Raw genomic sequence first — 18092 nt, forward strand, 5'->3', positions numbered from 1 at the left:
CCACCATATCTGCATCCCCATTAAGGGCAGCGAGGTCAAGCGGAGTCCGCCCCTGTTTGTCTGGTTGGTTCAAGTCTGCTCCTGCCTCCACCAGAAGCTGCACCACGCTTTTCTGACCCTTCATGCAGGCCCAGCTAAGTGCAGTCAGCCCCTCCTGATCAGCAGAGGACAGAGAGGCACCTAGGGGGACACATTGCAAAAGTTGTTCTTTCATTATTAAACGTTCAGCAATAAAACTTTGATATCACTGTGGGAAGGTGGCTACTCTCACCCTTTGACAGCAGGAGCTCAACAGTGTTGGTGTGGCCCTCAGAGGCAGCTAGCATCAGTGCTGTACGACACTGTTTGTCACTCACATTGATATCTGCACCTTGTTTAAGGAGTAGCTCTGCAACCTGGTAAACGTTGCAAATTATCCAAAAGAAAAATTAAACAATAAAGCAAAACAAAAACTGTAAAACTGCCAGCGATAGCAGTCCTCACCTGTGTGTGTCCATGTTTGGTGGCACTAAGCAGTGAGACCATTCCCCTGCGGTTTGGTATCTCCAGCCCTGCCCCCCGTTCCAGGAGGAACGCACACATCTCCAACCTCCCTCTCCCAGCTGCCGCGCTCAGCACTGACAGAGGGTCGGCATAGTGATGAGACGACGAGGCAGAGAAGAATATGTAATTGAGACATTTAGAAGGGGAGGAGTAGAAGCAGCAGTGAGAAATGGAAAGAAAAATGAGGCTGGTGTAGCTTTCCTATCATATCTAATATTTTCTGTAATCACTCAGATGTAGTTTTCTGACAAGATTGAAATTGCTCAAAGACACCTTCACTGTCTCCTTTTTCTTCCTCCACCTCAACAACAAAGCCAGCAAAAGAAACAGCTTGCAGTATTACAAAAGCAAATCTCTGTGCACCCGACAACTCATACCCTCTTTGATCAGCCACAGTAATTTTACAAACGGTGGTCATTTCTTTAGTTTGCAAATCCTACAGCTAATTGGGCAACTGGAGATGAAAACAGAGTATTGATACTTTTAACCTCAGAATAAATGACTTAATGTTTCATGTGTCCTCATGCTTCAGTGGACAAATCAATGGTATAATACATTATTAAAGAGGAGTTACTGTCCTTTAAGACAAAGAAAAACAAACTAAAACAGTCTCTTAGCTTTGACTGAATTTGTGCAGCTGCACACAACAGCTGCAGGGTTACTGAAGATGCTGTTTTAAATACACAAATACAAATATTCTCATTAAAGAGAATTTTAAAAACTCTGATACACTGTATGAACTACTGTCTTGGGTAACTGTTATTCAAAGGAGTTTGAACTGCTTGGTTCAGTATTAAGACTTTAATACGTATACTTTACTGACCATGTTATCCTCACTAATAGACTTTAATCCAATGATGTGAATACTTCACATAAATATAAAACAAAACCAGACCAGTGGACATAACAAGGTGACTCTTTAAGAGGATATTTCATGCTTTCATTTTTTGTCTGTCTCAGGACTGCAGGGGACTGTGTAATAGAATTACACAGTAATGGTGCTGTAGGCAGAGATACAGGCTTCATCCAACATGCTCTCAGGAAATGGACCTAACAGAATTCTGCAAGCTGCAACATCACATCTGTGATGGAGGTAAAAGTATTACAATTGAATAACAGCTGCCTTTTAGATGCTACAAATGTGAGCAAAATGATATTCTGTGTGGTAAATGGGATGCTCCATTTTTGAGACAAAAAGAGCATTTGCAATCAACCAGAGCATCCTACAATATGAATACCAGTTAAAACTAGTTAATGGTGAAAGGTGAAAGCTCATTGTGTATCTGTGTGCAGGCAGGTTTTCATTATGTATTCACTGCACAGAGCAAGAATAAGGCTGACATGCAACCCTAAAGCCCTTGAGCATGACTCTAGAAGCACACTGATGGACAGAAAGAGGTGAGAAAGATAAATTTGTGAGACTGATAGAAGAAATGCACCCGTTTCTCCCCAGAGTGAGTCGTGAGTGTCCATCTGCACTGCCAGCTGTTCATCTTTCAAGTCCAGCAGGCTTTTCACCACCTGCAGGAAAACACAATTTTACAGCCCTCTATTGAAAGCTTACTGTGCAGAAAACAAACCAAAATAACAAAAAGCATCTAAGAAATTCTCTGCATCATCCAAGGACGGGTGTCATGCTCTACATAAAGATGAATTTCAGCAGTGCTAGAAGTTTTTTTGATAAGTTTCATACCTGTGTGTGTCCCACACTGGCTGCAGCAGTGACCGCCTGCTGAGCTGCCTGTGTTTTCCCAGTCACAGTTTCATTGCTTTGATGCTGCTGAGGGATGTCTGAGGGAATGTCGGCTCCCCAGTCTTGGCCCAGCAAGATGTTGACTATTTCTGCATGGCCCTTCAGCCCAGCATGGACCAGCGCACACTGGCCACTCTTATCAGCATGGCCCACCTGACACAGAGGGGGACACAGAAGGACTTACAACCCCGATTCTAGCTGGTGCCTGTAATACACTGGCCTAGATCATTTGTGTCATCTGTCTCCCAGAATAGATCTGAAGCTGTGGTGAATTTAAAACCAGAGCGCTTCAGGATATCACTGGTGTAAAAAGCACTGAGAGATGAAGTGTTCTGTCACAGATAGAAATCTGATTTAGCTGTGGTGATTATGATGGTTACACTCTCCAAACCTACAGCTGCCACTCCTGTGTTCTGCAGAGAAATGACACTGACCTTAGCTCCTTTCTTGCAGAGCAGGCTGACGATGTCAGTGTGTCCCGCTGCAGCAGCTAGACAGAGGGGGGTCATGCCACTTTCAGTGGTCCCATCTATAGGAGCGCCCATTTCAAGCAGCAGAGCTACCATCTCTGAGTGCCCCAGGTGGGCATGGACAGCCAGGATGGGAGCGCGCCCTATCACCTCTGTGCACCAGTTCACATTCGCACCACCAAGCATCAACAGCCGACTTACCTACAGAATGAAAAAAAATGATTTTATTATCATTTTTTATATTCATAAAAAAATTTGTGTTTCTTAATGAACTCTTCTGTATGTCACCTTGATGTTAGGTGTATACAGATTCCTCAGGGAGGCCAGTGCAGCGGACAGACTGTCTGTGCTGCAGTTTACCCACATGGCCTGGAGAACGCTGGAGGACACACCAGTCTTCTTACTCAGACCCTGTAAGCGTGTGAGAGCGAAACAGACAGACAGAGAAGATAACAATTGTTCAGATCTGCAGTGCAGTTTGAATTGTGTCCCATGAGTAAAGTGGTCTGTATAGTGTGTGAGCTAGAGTATACCAGCAGTAACTTATTAACTGTGGGTTTTTATTTACTTTTACTTCTGTGTCTTAGTGTGTTTCCACTGTAAGTGTAGATATATACAGATATAGATACATGATATAAGTTAGGCTTCAGTTCACTAAGGAAGCTAATCTTAAGTGACCTTTTGTAAGAATGTGAAAAGGGAAAGTGAATAAGATATCTCCACTAACTGTTGTAAAGTAAATAAACTAGGTTGCTAGAAGGTGACAGTGTAAGGTACAGTTTGGCCTCTGTTCAGTAGAGGTTGTTGTCATAACGGGGGAAAGAAAAACTGGAAGAGCAAGAAAGAAAAAATAACAACTGGGGTGGGAAACCACAGGAGAGAAAAATGGAGAGGGTACTTTTTCAGGAACAACTTTGATATATGGGAACATCTGTAATACGATATATCTGAGATGATGTCAGTCACACATACAAGTCTGTTGGCCAGATCACGACATAAACAGCTGGTGTGTCTCGCCATCTTAATCTTCACCGTGCAAGTCGCAATTACCTTGATCAGTTAGCTTTTATTTAATCCACATCTTATTATTGTAAATAAAAAAAAGCAATGGAAACCTGTTACCTTGAAAATGTGAGCCTTGAGGATGTGGTGTCCTAGTTCCATTGTCTGCTGGCGGTTCAGCTTTCCCTCCTGTCTCGAGAACATGAATGCAAGCAGAGCATGGCCACTCCTACAGATGGATAGAAATCAATTTTTTTAAATATTCCTTACAGATGTTATTATCTGTTGGAGAGCCTTTGACTTTTAGCCTCACCTTGGGTCACAGAGAAAGTCAGAGCTTTCTCCATCAGCTCTCCAAACCAGCCACTCCCTGAAGGAGGGATGACACAGCATCCTTGTGCTATCCCTGCGTCTAACCTGCACACATAATAAAATTTGAAAATGTCTTGCATTAAAAAAAAACTTAATATTCAATCCAAACAAAAGCCTGAATCATTACGGATCCTTCCGTGAAGTTACATTAGGAGTATTACCATGAATCCAGCCAGACTGTCTAATCTCTGCTGGAAGTCCTTCCACTCCAGCTCCCCCTTCACACTGCCTGCATTCAGTGCCCTGAACATTTGTTCATCAGTCAGTGGGTGCAGAGACGCCAGTGCCACATTTAGCACTGGAAGTACCCGGTCAAAGACGTCCTTATCCGGAAAGTTCACACGACACATCAGCAGGTACACCTAACAGAAAGCATGAAGGCTTCATTGGTTTTAAGTGTTAAAACATGCAGGTTAAAAAACATTTAAAAATGAATTATCTTAAAATATCAGTCCACTAAGTCAGCTTGTTATTGCATTCATGCTTCAGAATTTGGATGGTTTAAGCTAGAGGCTTGCAACCAATATCCCGATGAACACATACAATTTAAGTCTCAGTTGGAGCAACTTCAAAAGCAAGGATGAAGTGAATGCAGTGTACATATCTTCTGTAAGCATATCAGATACTTCATTATGGGTCCAAATTTACTCAAGAATACACCTTTTCCTGCTGCATACATTTTTGCATTGAACAATTATTGACTAACATCTTTTTAGAGGACTTTAATGCATGCTTTTCCACATTTATTATGCAATCATTAAAATTAATATATTTCTTTTGTGTGTAACAACACCTGGTTCTCTGTTGGCCTAATTTCCTAACACTGATGATTATGTAATGTTAAAGTGCTCCTGTCATTTCCCGAAGTAACCGGAAACTATTTCTGGCTCTTGGTATAAGTTTTTGATTTTATCATTTTGATCTTTTATTGACATGAATCGGCTGTGAGTACAAATTTTACTCTGTTTTTGAATATTAAACAATCAAACATGCCTGGAGAATAGCTTGTTGCCTGAGAACCTAGTGTGTGTGTATTTTATGAAGGCTGATCACTTCAGCCTGGGGTCATTTCATGACATGCAGCTCAAAATGGTGACTCACAAGTGTTAAGTATTAGACTGTCAGCATGTCCAGATGAGTATGAGAAGGGCAGGTAAAAAATAAATAAATACACATAAGGCGTATTTAACCCTTTTAGCTTTTAGGGATTTAAAATGGTAGCTTTTATATCAATTAAACAGAAATCACTCCACATCTGTGGGTTGTATCCTTCTCTAAAGGCTCAATAGAGTTGTAACCAAGTACATTTTCTTTTTAAGGGTTTAAGGGTTCACATTTCAAAATATAACGGAACTGCTTTTTCATAGCAGGTCTTAAAGTTAGATGAGCAACAACATATGATAAGCTTTGTTTTTATTAATTTAAAAAAGAACAAACACTAAATACAGAGGCAGTGTGTGACAATTTAAATAGACACCTTAATTACCGTAAATGGCTTGTAAAAACTGCCTTTAGCAGCAATAACGAAGCAATCGATTTCCTTACAATGTTAGAAGTTTATCACAGAACTGTGGAGGAATTTTATTTGACTTCTTACGGTCCCAACAGAGCATTTCAGTCAGCCTAATGTTACTGTAAAACCTTGATTGTTTTATTTTTCAACAAATCTTTTGTACTGCTGGGATCATTTTCCTGTTGTATGAGCCAATATCAGCCAAGCTTTAAATGTTGGAAAGGTAATTACACGTTTGATTTGAATACTTGAGGTGTTGACATGCCAGGTTATGTGGCTGCAAAATAAGCCCAAATGATAATTTTTCTACCCTACTTGTACTGTCATGAGCTTTAACATTTCACATGGTAACTGAGAAAGTAAAGGTGTGTTTTTATTTATTTATTTATTTAGCTGTTTTCCTGAGTATTGCACAGTCTGAACTTGGAGTGAATTTACTGGGATGTCCACTCGTGGGAAGACTGGCAGCTGCCTTGAATGTTTTCAGCTTGTCAATATTTCTTTTCAGTGTGGAATGGTGGACTCCAGATTGTTTGGGAATGGCCTTGTCACCCTCCCCAGACGGATGGGCAGCAACAGTTGCTTCTCTAGGATCATTGCTAATATCTTTCTTGGCATTATCTTAACACTAGATGTGTTAAAAGATCTCCAGACGAGCAAATTGTGGTGAATTTTTTTTTCTAATGTGTCTTCTGATTTTAGGTTTAGTTTTTGTTGAATAAATAATGACACAGCTGAATATGTGATGTTTAGTTTTTTTTCCTAATTTTAAGGCCTGGTAAGAACTAGATGATTTAAATTATGTCCAGATAAAACCTTTGAATTGAAAGAAGTTGTGCATTTCCTTTCTACACGACTGTATCTCATTAGATATTGATATATAGTGTGATATTTTATGTACCGGTACCCCAGGCAACTCCACAAGTGTTTCTGAGATACAAATACAGATGTCTCACCTCTGACAGTGAGACAGGTACAACCAAATAGTTTCCTCCTTTTAGTGCTAGATGACCTTTATGGAACAGATCCAGAGTCAGCTGAAGGTAGAGGATAGAGCCGTGGCTCCGTGTTGACAGGTGGCTGCTGAACTTGCTGAGGAGCAGAGGATCAGGAGCAGAGCCTGTTGGTGTGGTGACATTAGCTGCAACCTGGCTGCTGCTGCTAACCCTGTGATGAATGTAATCACTCAGGTCAGCTCCCAAATCACTGCTGTCTGGCAGGATGTCCAGAGAAATGCCAGCGAAAGGAAGAAGGGTGGTGATTTCCTGCAGGAAAGGAAGCCATTTAATTCACAGCACAAAAGTACGGTAGGTTTCATGTCTTTGATGCATTAGCTAGGCACAAATTAAAAGCACCAAAATCAGGACCAATTCCTCAGATGCTGTTGCCTCTGACTCATGCACAGTACAGTAAATAGTGTGACAATGACTCAAGCTCCAACATTGCTCACAGGCATCTCTCAGATTCATATTGCAGCTCTTCTGTTGCCATTCTCAACTGCGCAACACTGGCCATAACTAGCTATGATGATAAAAAAAATATATAACTCAGTCCATGTAACCTCAGCTCTTCATTAACAAAGACTGACATTTCGGTTCAGTGACAAGCGTCTGACTTGTCGTCACAGACAGCACTTCACTAAACCCTTTCAGCACGCTACACTGGGAAACATCCACCTATTACAAGAGAGCAGTCACGCCCTGTGATGACGTTGGTTAAAGAGTAATGCAAATATGATGATCTAATCAGAAAGAAGAGAAACTGCAAGGCAGGGATAATACTAATCTATAAATTTTTAGATTAAATTCTTACTGGCATCTGATGTATCACAGGAAAATGACCCTAAATGTGTTTTGTGTACTTCCAAACACTAATCCAATTATATAACCAGTTGGCGGGCTGTCAAGCTCCAGACTTCCAGCAGACTCCCGGTAGTATTACCAACCATTCAGGGTCTAATCCATGCAGCATTTGGAAGCTTGGCTTTGGCACTGGACAGATGCGTCTGCTGTTTGGTGGGATTACCAACCAGATTGAGAAAATACATCAGACTAGAGTGAGCAACTGTGCCAAATGCCACTCAGCCTTTATACTGTGGCAGTAAAAGCACAAAATCAGAACATTCAGTATGAATTAGAAACTAACTAAAAAGCATGAATAATGTTGGCAATTTGAAAAATGTCTTATTTTCTCACTCTGCTTAAATTGTAGTGCTAGTTGGGCTGCAATATTTGCCCAGGATTTGACATTAAAGTGGTTAGTGCACCCAACTCTCTACGTTTCTGAGTGGTCAACAAAAACTTGAACACACAAGAGTGTATTTAAAAAAAGAAAGATTTAAAAATTATTCAGAGTAACTTAAACATTTACTTATAACAAACAAACAAACAAAAGCATAAATAAATAAATAAAACAAAACACATGCATCCATATTATCTTTTTTGCTTGTTCTGTGCAGGATTGTTGGAGACTGAAGGCTTTCCCATCTGGATTAGAAGTGAGATACACTCATTTATATTCATGATTCGTGACAGGCTGATTATTCATCAATGAAATATTACATGAAGATGGTGAGTGAGTGCATAAAAAATGCTTTGTTATGTAAGTGTAACTGCTGTGGGAAAGGTTTTTAATGCCATTCTTGAGTTGAAATATGCAAAAAAAAAAAAAAAAAAATCACTCACAAAAAACAAACAAACAAACAAAAATACTATGACAATATGATGTGGGCATTACACACCGATCGACCACAACATTAAAACCACTGAATGGTAAAGTAAGCAGAACTGTTCATACTCTTACAAAGCAACGTTCTGCTGGGAAAACCTGCATTTTTAAATTTACATGGATGTTATTTTGACACTTGCCACCTAAATAAAGACCAGTCACCCCCAGGGCAACAGCCCTCCTCTGCTGGAGCAGCCTCCTTCTGGCAGGACAACAGTGGGCTCCATAATTACATCATTAGAAGAGTTTAAATGAATGAAATTAAAATTAAATGGAAAAATACTTTATTAATTCTAGAGGGAATTAATGAAGAGAATAATAAATTGAATAGAATGAATGAATGAATGAATGAATGAATGAATGAATGAATGAATGAATGAATGAGTGAATGAATGAATGAATGAATGAATGAATGAATGAATGAATGAATGAATGAATGAGGAGGACATATAGAAATTAAGCAGCGGGTCATAATGTTGTGGCTAATCTGTGTAATTCCTGAAGGCTGACATCTATCTCTCAGCCAATGTCTGAACCAAAACCAAAATAAAGGAGAAAAAAAAAACTGTTCTCCAAAAAAGCCAACATTAACCATTATTTTAAAAAACTCTAACTTCACAGGACATCTGCTGTGTTTTAGGGTTGTAATATAAATATTGACTTACCACCAGGCCTGTCCTCACTGTGACCACCAGTTTTAGCCACATTGGAAATTTGGAGATTATTTTGGTGATGAAGGTGGCTATTGTGTCTCCATAGTCTGGTTTATGGAACTCTGCTTCATTAAGGCTGTCAACCAATATGATGTAGTCTTCTTCCGGTAGCTTTCGCTCTGAATTCATGGGGCAAAACAAAGAGAAGAAACGGAGCATGAAACACAAAAAAGTGTGTACACTGTATTTTGTAAGCAAAAGCATGCTGTTACAGAGATTGCGTGACAATACATGAATAAAATTGTGTATCTTTGATCTTTGTTTTCCAGAACACGATATGTTGACAAAAGCAAAAAACAACTGATATTCATTACATCCAGCTGAAAGAGGCCATTGTTCTACTGGCTTAAAACAGGATGTATCCATCGTGTTTCAGGTTATCTAAGCTATCGAACCATCTCTGCAAGGCTATGAGGGCGCAACAACTCACACTAGCTCACATAAGGGCTCTCAATTTTTTCTAACCTCTTTAATAGAGATGGAGTAGACAAAACACTCCTCTACTCAGACTGTGAAGGGCTTGGCCATGACAACACATCCATCTAGCTGACTAACTATACATGAGCAACTGCTGGCTAATCAGCCCATAACATTCAAAGCTTCTCCTAAGTATGTTGTGACCTTGAAATCCTGGGGGAAGCTGATGACTCACCAGGGCAAATATCACACTCATCATTTATCTATGTAAATGACCAAACATCTGTTTCACACTAGTATTTCAAATCATTGACCTTAACTAGGGAAATAATCTATGAGCTCATCATGGAGTCATTAATGGGCTATTTCGGGCAGGAGATGGAGGTTGGCTCCCTAATTGTGAATGACGGAAGGAAAATGTTTTCCACCTTAAAACTGATATTATTTTAAATATTAAGAGCTATTTAAACTGGAATGTCACATCTGTCTCTAAGTGTGTGTATCTGTGTAGATTTCATTACCCTTGCGCAAGCTGGCAATAGGCTCAAGGATGCCCTTTCGGAAGGCAGCGATGGGATCTTGAACGCAAGAACGCAAGCTGAGTGTGTTTTGTAGGTGAGGTTCTTGTGCCAGCAGCTCCCTGTATGGGGTGAGCTGAGGTGCTCTGGCCAGCAGGGCGGCGACACTGTGGACAAACTCCGGTACAAGGCAGGTGTAAGTGTTGTCAGCCTGGCAAAAATGGTAGGCTATCACCTGGAAAGAGAAAAACAAGGGTGTAAAAGTGTGTACTGCACAGCTGACGTCTATGTCTGCTTTAAAAAAATTATTTTATACTAAATGTATGATCATTAATTAATGCAGGTGGTGTTACTGGGTATACTGGAGAAAGTATATTAGATGAATGTGAATGCAATATAAGGAGTAAGAATACATACATATTAGTGGTGTGACTCGATTAAAAAAATTAATCTAATTAATTAGAGGCTTTGTAATTAATTAATCTTAATTAATCACATTTTATTCACATAATATTTGCACCAAAAAGCATATTTTTTTTTTATTTAAATGTATTTTAGTGGATGACTGAATCAAATCATATTAATAATAATATTAATATAATATTAATATTGTAAACTCAAGCTTTAGTAAAGTCTGATAAAAAGCATTTAATTGCATTTCTATTGAAAACAGTAGAAAAAGAAATAGAAAATATCCCTGTCCAAAAATTAGAAGACCTAAAGTTAAAGTGCCATTTTAAGTACTTTAACTAATAGCTCCAGCTTTTCTATGATTAAGAGTCTACAAAATGTTACAGTACTTTAACTTTTTAAATGTTTTTATCTACACTCTTCATTAATAGACATTGACATCTGATGGTAAGCCAGGGCGGGATCAGCCAGCAGCAGCTTTGAGTCTGGTCATGAAGTAGAGCTGAACATCCCCTGCTCTGGAGCTGGGACTGATGCTGCGTGAGGACCGAGGGTGTTGAATGCTTTTGGATGGGGGAGAGGCCTGAGTCAGCACAGCGGCTCATTGAGAAGAGTAAACATTGCGTGCTGTCACGTCGGGTGGGAGGTGTGGGGGGGTCCCAAGCTCTGACGTTTGCGTCGCTGTAATTGTATCAGGAACTGCAATTAAATTAGTTCCTTTTTTTTGTAATAAATTGTAATAAGGTGTTAAAGTACAGTGTATATATATATATATATATATATATATATATATATATATATATATATATATATATATATATATATATATATATATATATATATAAAACAATTTTTAATCAGATTATTTAAAGATTACTAATTATTCATGATTAATCACCAACACTATGCCTGAAATATGCCTGTTTTTACTGTACTGTATTAACAGAATAGACAAGTAAGCAAATGCTCACTTGGCTGTTTTCTTTGCTTTTTACAACGATGATCACTTTAGTTGTAATAATCAGTTCAATATTACATAAAATCAAGACCTTAAAAAATGTATCTTATTTGTGGTCTTACCTGGCCCCCCATCAAAATTTTTCTAGACAAACCCCTGCAAAGCTGATATAAAAAATTTTACCACCTGTGAACTACTTTGTTAGTGAAGGGTCCTGCTCTGATTTGTATTTTAGAGCCTTTTCATAATTTCTTTAACCACACTCATGGCCCATAAATGATCAGTCCTCTTGCTTCCTTTTGCTGTTTCTCACTACATATCTGAACCTGATCTATCTTCATAGATGTGTGCATGACTCTTATGACTAGTAGATTTTCCAGCTGTTTCACCAGGGGGAGATGGGATGCAGACATAGAGACGACCAGAGCAGTGACTTTTTTTTTTTTTTTTTTTAATGCCTTTATTACATATAACTTTTCAGTATGAATGAGGTTTGCTAGTGACACAGCTGTAAAATCTACTAGCTATCAGACAGCCATGCACACATCTATGAAGATCAGGTTCAGATAAACAGCAAAAGGAAGCAAGAGGACATCTTCTTTAAATCATTGGTGCTGTGCAGATGTTGGAGACACAGGTCCGATCATTAATGGGCCATAAATGTAGTGAGAGAAATTATGAATAGGCCCTAAAATGCAAACCAGAGCAGGGTCCTTCACTAACAAAGTAGTTAGCAAGTAATGGAAGCTATGCAGGGGTGTGTCCAAAAAAGTTTTGATGGGGGACGGACAGGGCTACTGACCAGGAAAAGGTTGGCACAAATGAGATATATATTTAGATTTTATGTAATATTGACCTGATTATTAAGAAGTGATCATCTAATGCAGAAAAACGAAGAGAAACCCAAGTGAGCATTTGCTTGCTCTTTCTGTTGATACAATACAGTAAAAACGGGCCTTTTCAGGCATAATTGCAAACGGTGATTAATCATGATTAATTCATTTGTAAGCTGTGATTAATCTGATTAAAAATTTTAATCAATTAACAACCTTAATATATGTTCATTCATATATTCTTCCTCCTTATACATAAGGAATAAGAAATTAGGTCTGGCTTCGCTAGATTATTAAGACAGCAACACATCACTGACAGAGTCAAATCAATGTCTGTAAGAAAGGGAGAATTAGCATGGTGTGATATACAACACAAGACTGATCATGTGTCTGATCCCGGATCACCTCCATGTTATCCAAAAGCCCACACTGAGGCAGCATCACAATCTGTGTTTAGTTCAAGGTGTCTGTGGAGTCTAACTGCAGCATTACAGCTCCATTATCTAGAAAGCTGAGCTTTTGGGTGATCTATAAGCTGGGAACAGGGTATCATAATGCTGAATAAATTAGAGTTTAATTTCTGTTTACATACCTTAAAGAAAGAAAAAAAAAACATAAAAGAAGACTAAAAGAATCTCTGACTAAGATGACATAATGTAAAAAGAAATCAAGGTTTAGAATGAGTCATAATAGTTTGCCTCATGAAACTCAAAAAGAGCAGATTCAACAAATTTACTGCAAAATATCTAAAATAAAACACAATAACTACAGAGATGTTGGTTTATTCAGGCAGGAGAATGAAAAAAAAATTAAATAAAAATTCAGCCTGACACATTATATCCAACACAAAGCACCACTGATGAGGGTGATGCACTGGGACCTATCAGCAAGTGTATTTTCTTCAGTAAAAATATGCATTTAGAATAAAATTTCACTCAAGGTATTGTATGTCTATGCCTGAGATATGAATCCACATATAACATCATCAATGATTTTGCTTTTGAGCAAACATCCTCACCATCACAAGCAGCCTGACTAGTTCCCATGGAAACTCTTATTGAGGCCAAGTTAGTAAATTTAGAAGCTTCCATGTCATCTATGTGATGCACTCACCAGCATGTTCTACATGTGCTCAGAAAGAGAGATGAGCACTCTGACATTGGTGTCACAAGAGTGCAGTCTCATAAGTTAAAAAAAAAAAAAAAAAAAAAAACCAGCAACGTTGCTGCTCTTTTCACAAATATTTCAATCTTCTGCAAAAGGTTTGTAAGAATCATAGCTCCCTGCAGTACAGTTTGTGATGGTGTTTATTATTATGATATTCTGGTGACAAAAGAGTTGGAAAAAAATAAAACAAAACAGCATCAAAAGCTATACAAATATCTGTTGTGTGTTTCGATGTGTGTAATTATGTATCTTTGTGGGGACTGTGTGCTCTTTTATTTACTTTTGCTGTTCGAATGTAGCTCCTTAGAGTGGAAGATTTTGGAAAATGGGGTCAATTTGGCCTGTAAAACTTAGGTTTTTGGTCTTAGAAATAAAATCAAAAAGAAGGGGGTGACTTTAAGCATTTATTTTTATGGGGTAAGTGCACTTATTTATTTTATTTTATCTAAGATTGTTGAGAAGAGCAGTGCTACGTTAATGTCCACTAATTAATGTCCAGCTGCTGCCAGCATTAGGTTAGTTTAGCTTAGCACAAATACTGAAACTAGGTAAAATGGTAAGCCCGAATCTAATAAAGGTCCATAACGCAAGACATATTATACTATTTCTCTTTTTCTCATTGACACAGTTTTCTGAGGTTTTAATCAAACATCTAAAGCACACTTTGGCCAAAGTAGCACAGAAGTACACTGCATCCTTTTCATTCATGAAATTACACCTCTTTTACACTAACTTGTTTTAGGGAGCAGAGTGCTCACTAGACTTCACTTCATCCCTTTCTTCAGCAACTTCTTCTTCTTTGGAGGCAAATTATTATCATATTGTTATCATAAACCCTGGAGCAAGTATGCGATGGGGCGTGTTGGACCATAGTTTTTTGAGGCTAATGTTAAGAAAAATGGGATTACATTTGAATGGAAATTCACATTCCTACCTTATGATTTGGGGGGGGGGGGGATACATAGATTTTCCATGCTGGTATATTCCGCATATTCCATGCTGGTAAAAGAATTTTAGCAGATTTCCTTTATGTGTTAATTTAGTGTTAATAGCAAAGCCAAAAGCAGGAGCAGAAGATTATGAGCCAATCACGTCTGAGATATAGCAAATGCAGCATGACTTAAACTTAAAGCTGGACAGAGAGAATAATAAGGAGGCTTGATCATTTTACTATGAGCTGAAAACATGATGCAGAAATTCAGCTCACTGAATGAGATATTTTCAGATTTGAGGTGCCCTAAACAAAATGCCAGGGCTGTGTTTTCTCAGAATTTTGATCTGGTAATGACTTACACACACCTAAATATGTGTTGTCAAGCACAGAAAACACAATCTTTTGTTTAGGGGCGGCAGTGGCTCAGGCGGTAGAGCAGGTCGTCCAATGATCGGAAGGTCGGCGGTTCGATTCCCGCTCCCGCAGTTATCTGTCGTTGTGTCCTTGGGCAAGACACTTAACCCTCCTTGCCTCCAGTGTTGGCATCGCTGGTGTATGAATGTGTGGATGAATGTTCGGTGATGGTCGGAGAGGCCGTAGGCGCAGAATGGCAGCCACGTTTCCGTCAGCTTGCCCCAGGGCAGCTGTGGCTACACACGTAGCTTACCATCACCAGGTATGAGTGAGGAGTGGATGAATAATGGATTCACACAATGTAAAGCGCTTTGGGTGCCTTGAAAAGCGCTATATAAATCTAATCCATTTGTTATATGCTCTTTTTCATCTCATTTTCTGACAGTTTTGAGTTTTTGGGTTGGTATGCTGATGCTACTCCTCTGATTGGCATTGTTCTAGTTTCCCTGGCAGTTGCTTTGAGCCAAGAAATAGTAAAACACATAACCCTTTTAAAATAAAGAACTGATGTATTTACACTTGTATACCATTTAAAGCGACAAGATTTAAGATTATAATTAGAGTGGTGAGGGCACTGGCAGAGACTGTTTATGCTAAGAAAACAGTCTTGTGGCTTCAGTTTCACATTAAACCAAAAGTTAAGAGTGGATCCAATCTTCTCTAACTATCCACTAGAGAGTAAAGAAATACACTTCTAAAAATGTTGAGCTATTGCTTTTAAGGATTGAGTTACAGGCTACAAAGGGAAGTCTCTTAATTCATCATAAGTATAGAAATGCAAATTGGAGAGTATATGTGTTTTTTCTGTTACCTTGGCAGCTAGGCATCTTACAGCCTCTTTCTTCTGTGCTGAAGTGTCGCTCGTTCCTGCAGCTGAGCTCTGGTTGGGCTGGGAATCAGCTTGCTGTTTAGAAGCTGCTTTTCCCTGCCTGTCCACACCTGAGCAGAGTGCAAAGAGACAGCAACATATGCAAAGATGCCATGAAATCTCTGGTGTAAGCACAGGAGTTTCAGCAGTGCATTTGGTAAAGAGACACAGTTAAACTGCTGCAAATACTTAGTGTATGCGTAAGCAAGACTGGAAACAACAATGCTTAGAATAAAAGCAACAGAACGTTTGTTTTGAAGACTGCAGAATGACTTGCAACAGATGTATTCCTCACATTTTATGCTGTAAATAACACCATAGAGCACAGTTATACAGTAAATAATGTGAGAAAGCAACCCTGCTTTTGCTGTGCTGCTTCACCCTCATCCTTTAAACGTAACAGTTCTCATGTACTCCGCGGACAGCAGATGTGATTAAGAAAACTGGTAATTGTGACCATTCGTATTATTTTTCAAAAACAAAGATTCACAAGGATCATGCACATTCTAGTTGCATGAGAGGCTTGACTTCTTTTTTCCAGACAAGAGTAGTTCAAGTGCCACCATTAGAGAGAGGGGGGGGACAAAAAAAAAAAGATTAATAAATAAAAAAAACAACAACAACACTCTCAAAATCTCTTACAAAACTGCAATCAACAGAGAAACCTCAGGGGAGAACTTGAAAGTAGTGTGCATGACCCAGTTGCTAACTCCTTCTCAAAAAGTGAGATTTCTTCCAATATATTACCAGGCTACTACTACGACATATTGTATGAGTTCACCTTACAGCGCTTGTGCTCTTGCACTAATTCTAGTGGATAAAGGAAAGATAGGAGTCTTACATTTAGGGGAGGAGCTGGGGCTATGAGGGATGCTGGGACCTCCTTGCGGTGTGCGTATGCCGTGACAGCTGAGCGTTACCAGCCGCCACATGATGGCAGTCTTGCCGGATCCTGCATTGCCCACAATGACAGCACCTCGCCCCTCACAGCTACTTGTTTTTTTCAGGACCTCTTCCAGACGTGTGAAAAGCCAATCCCGTCCAACAAAAGGCGTTTCTGTGGTGACGCCAGGGACTTCAAATAGCAGCGGTTTTAGCATGATGTCAGCTTGTTTGAATGGCACCAATCTCCCTGGACACAGAGAGGGGACATAGCTGAAACTACCTTAAAGTTGATCATTATATCTTTAAGCAAAGGCGAAGTGTCTATATGTTCCACACAGGTTGGTAGGTGTTTCTGCAATGAGCTATACTTAAAAGTAAATTTTTTACCCCGAGGTGAAGCCAAAAGATACCTTTGGAGTCATCACTTGTACGTCCAGCTGTGCTGTGTTTGCGAACAGAGCTCCGGTGCCCAGTAGGCCTTTGGTAGTCCAGATAACTTAAATCCTCCAGTCGAGTGGAGCTTGTTGCTGTACAAATGGAATGAGTGGGAAATAAAAAAAAAAATGCAGGAAATCTGCAAAAATACATGTACATACTGCAGATACTGACCTTGAGGACACTAAAGGAAAGGTAAAAAAAAAACAACTAATCTCAGATCCTGTAATCTCAAACTGTTGCATTTTGTCTCAGGACAACAAATTTGTGATTGCCAGCTGTAATGCAAAACTGTATCAGCTGTCATTAACAGAACTTGACACATTCCACTAATGAAAAATTAAATAAGCTACAGAAAAGCCTAATTCAGAAATAAAATAAAGAAATTGCTGTACTAAGGAGCAAAGAAACAAAAAGACAGTTCTCTTCTTTTACATTTGTCCATCCATCAAGTCAACCAGGCTCATTTTCTGTAGTTTTTAAGAGTTTTAGCCGAGTCTGTTGTTCACTTTACTGTGAATAGCACAGAATGGCTTCTGTGCCATAATATTGCTCAAACTTGGTCCTCTGCAAAGAAATAATGGTATATTTCTTTTGTTGGAGTTAACCTTTTTTTACATCAAAACAGAGAAACGAGAGATAAAGAAGACCCTGTAGATTGTAAATTAGTAGTGGTCTAGGTACAAAAGTCTTTCAACACACACAGAATTATTTCTCTGACTATGTCTATGTTGGGAGAAGGCTGACTTGGGTCTGATCATTCTATTTTTAGGAGACTTTTGAGCTGAAGAACACTGTTTAGTTAGGAAGAAAATGAGGAGGTTCTTCCATTCTGGATTGTGGAGTGAGATACACGTGCCCTAACATGTGCATGCGGCTAGCCAAGCTGTTACAATATAGAAGACAGCAGCTTGGATTAAAACAGATAGCGGAAGGGTGACTGCTCTCTCTGAGAATATTATCATAAAACCATATCATCACATAGCAAAAAATCATTGTTTTTATTATTATTTTATCATTGTTATTAAAGGAGTAATGTGCAACAATTGTTGGGATCCAGTAGTCAAGTTAAATAGAAAATTAATTTAAATGCCATCCATTATCTTTTAAGCATTAAATCACATCTACACTGATAGGCTAAAACACCTATGAAAAAGAA

The 18092-nt window shown here is 39.0% G+C and overlaps 1 protein-coding gene across 1 annotated transcript in view; it reads right to left on the reverse strand.

Annotated features, from left to right (window-relative positions):
* Positions 1-18092, reverse strand: part of LOC121638644 (protein TANC1-like) — a 36058-nt gene that overhangs the window by 4447 nt on the left and 13519 nt on the right. The window contains exons 8-23 of the mRNA XM_041983541.1: positions 16909-17025; positions 16455-16745; positions 15557-15684; positions 10032-10263; positions 9046-9212; positions 6610-6918; positions 4302-4502; positions 4082-4185; positions 3889-3997; positions 3055-3177; positions 2731-2967; positions 2237-2449; positions 1983-2064; positions 484-617; positions 272-395; positions 5-180 (exon numbers count right to left, since the gene is read on the reverse strand). Of these exons, the coding sequence (XP_041839475.1) occupies positions 5-180; positions 272-395; positions 484-617; positions 1983-2064; positions 2237-2449; positions 2731-2967; positions 3055-3177; positions 3889-3997; positions 4082-4185; positions 4302-4502; positions 6610-6918; positions 9046-9212; positions 10032-10263; positions 15557-15684; positions 16455-16745; positions 16909-17025 (2747 nt within the window). The remainder of the gene's footprint in view (positions 1-4; positions 181-271; positions 396-483; positions 618-1982; positions 2065-2236; positions 2450-2730; positions 2968-3054; positions 3178-3888; positions 3998-4081; positions 4186-4301; positions 4503-6609; positions 6919-9045; positions 9213-10031; positions 10264-15556; positions 15685-16454; positions 16746-16908; positions 17026-18092) is intronic.

Source organism: Melanotaenia boesemani, chromosome 1 (assembly GCF_017639745.1).
Source record: "Melanotaenia boesemani isolate fMelBoe1 chromosome 1, fMelBoe1.pri, whole genome shotgun sequence".
NCBI lineage: Eukaryota > Metazoa > Chordata > Actinopteri > Atheriniformes > Melanotaeniidae > Melanotaenia > Melanotaenia boesemani.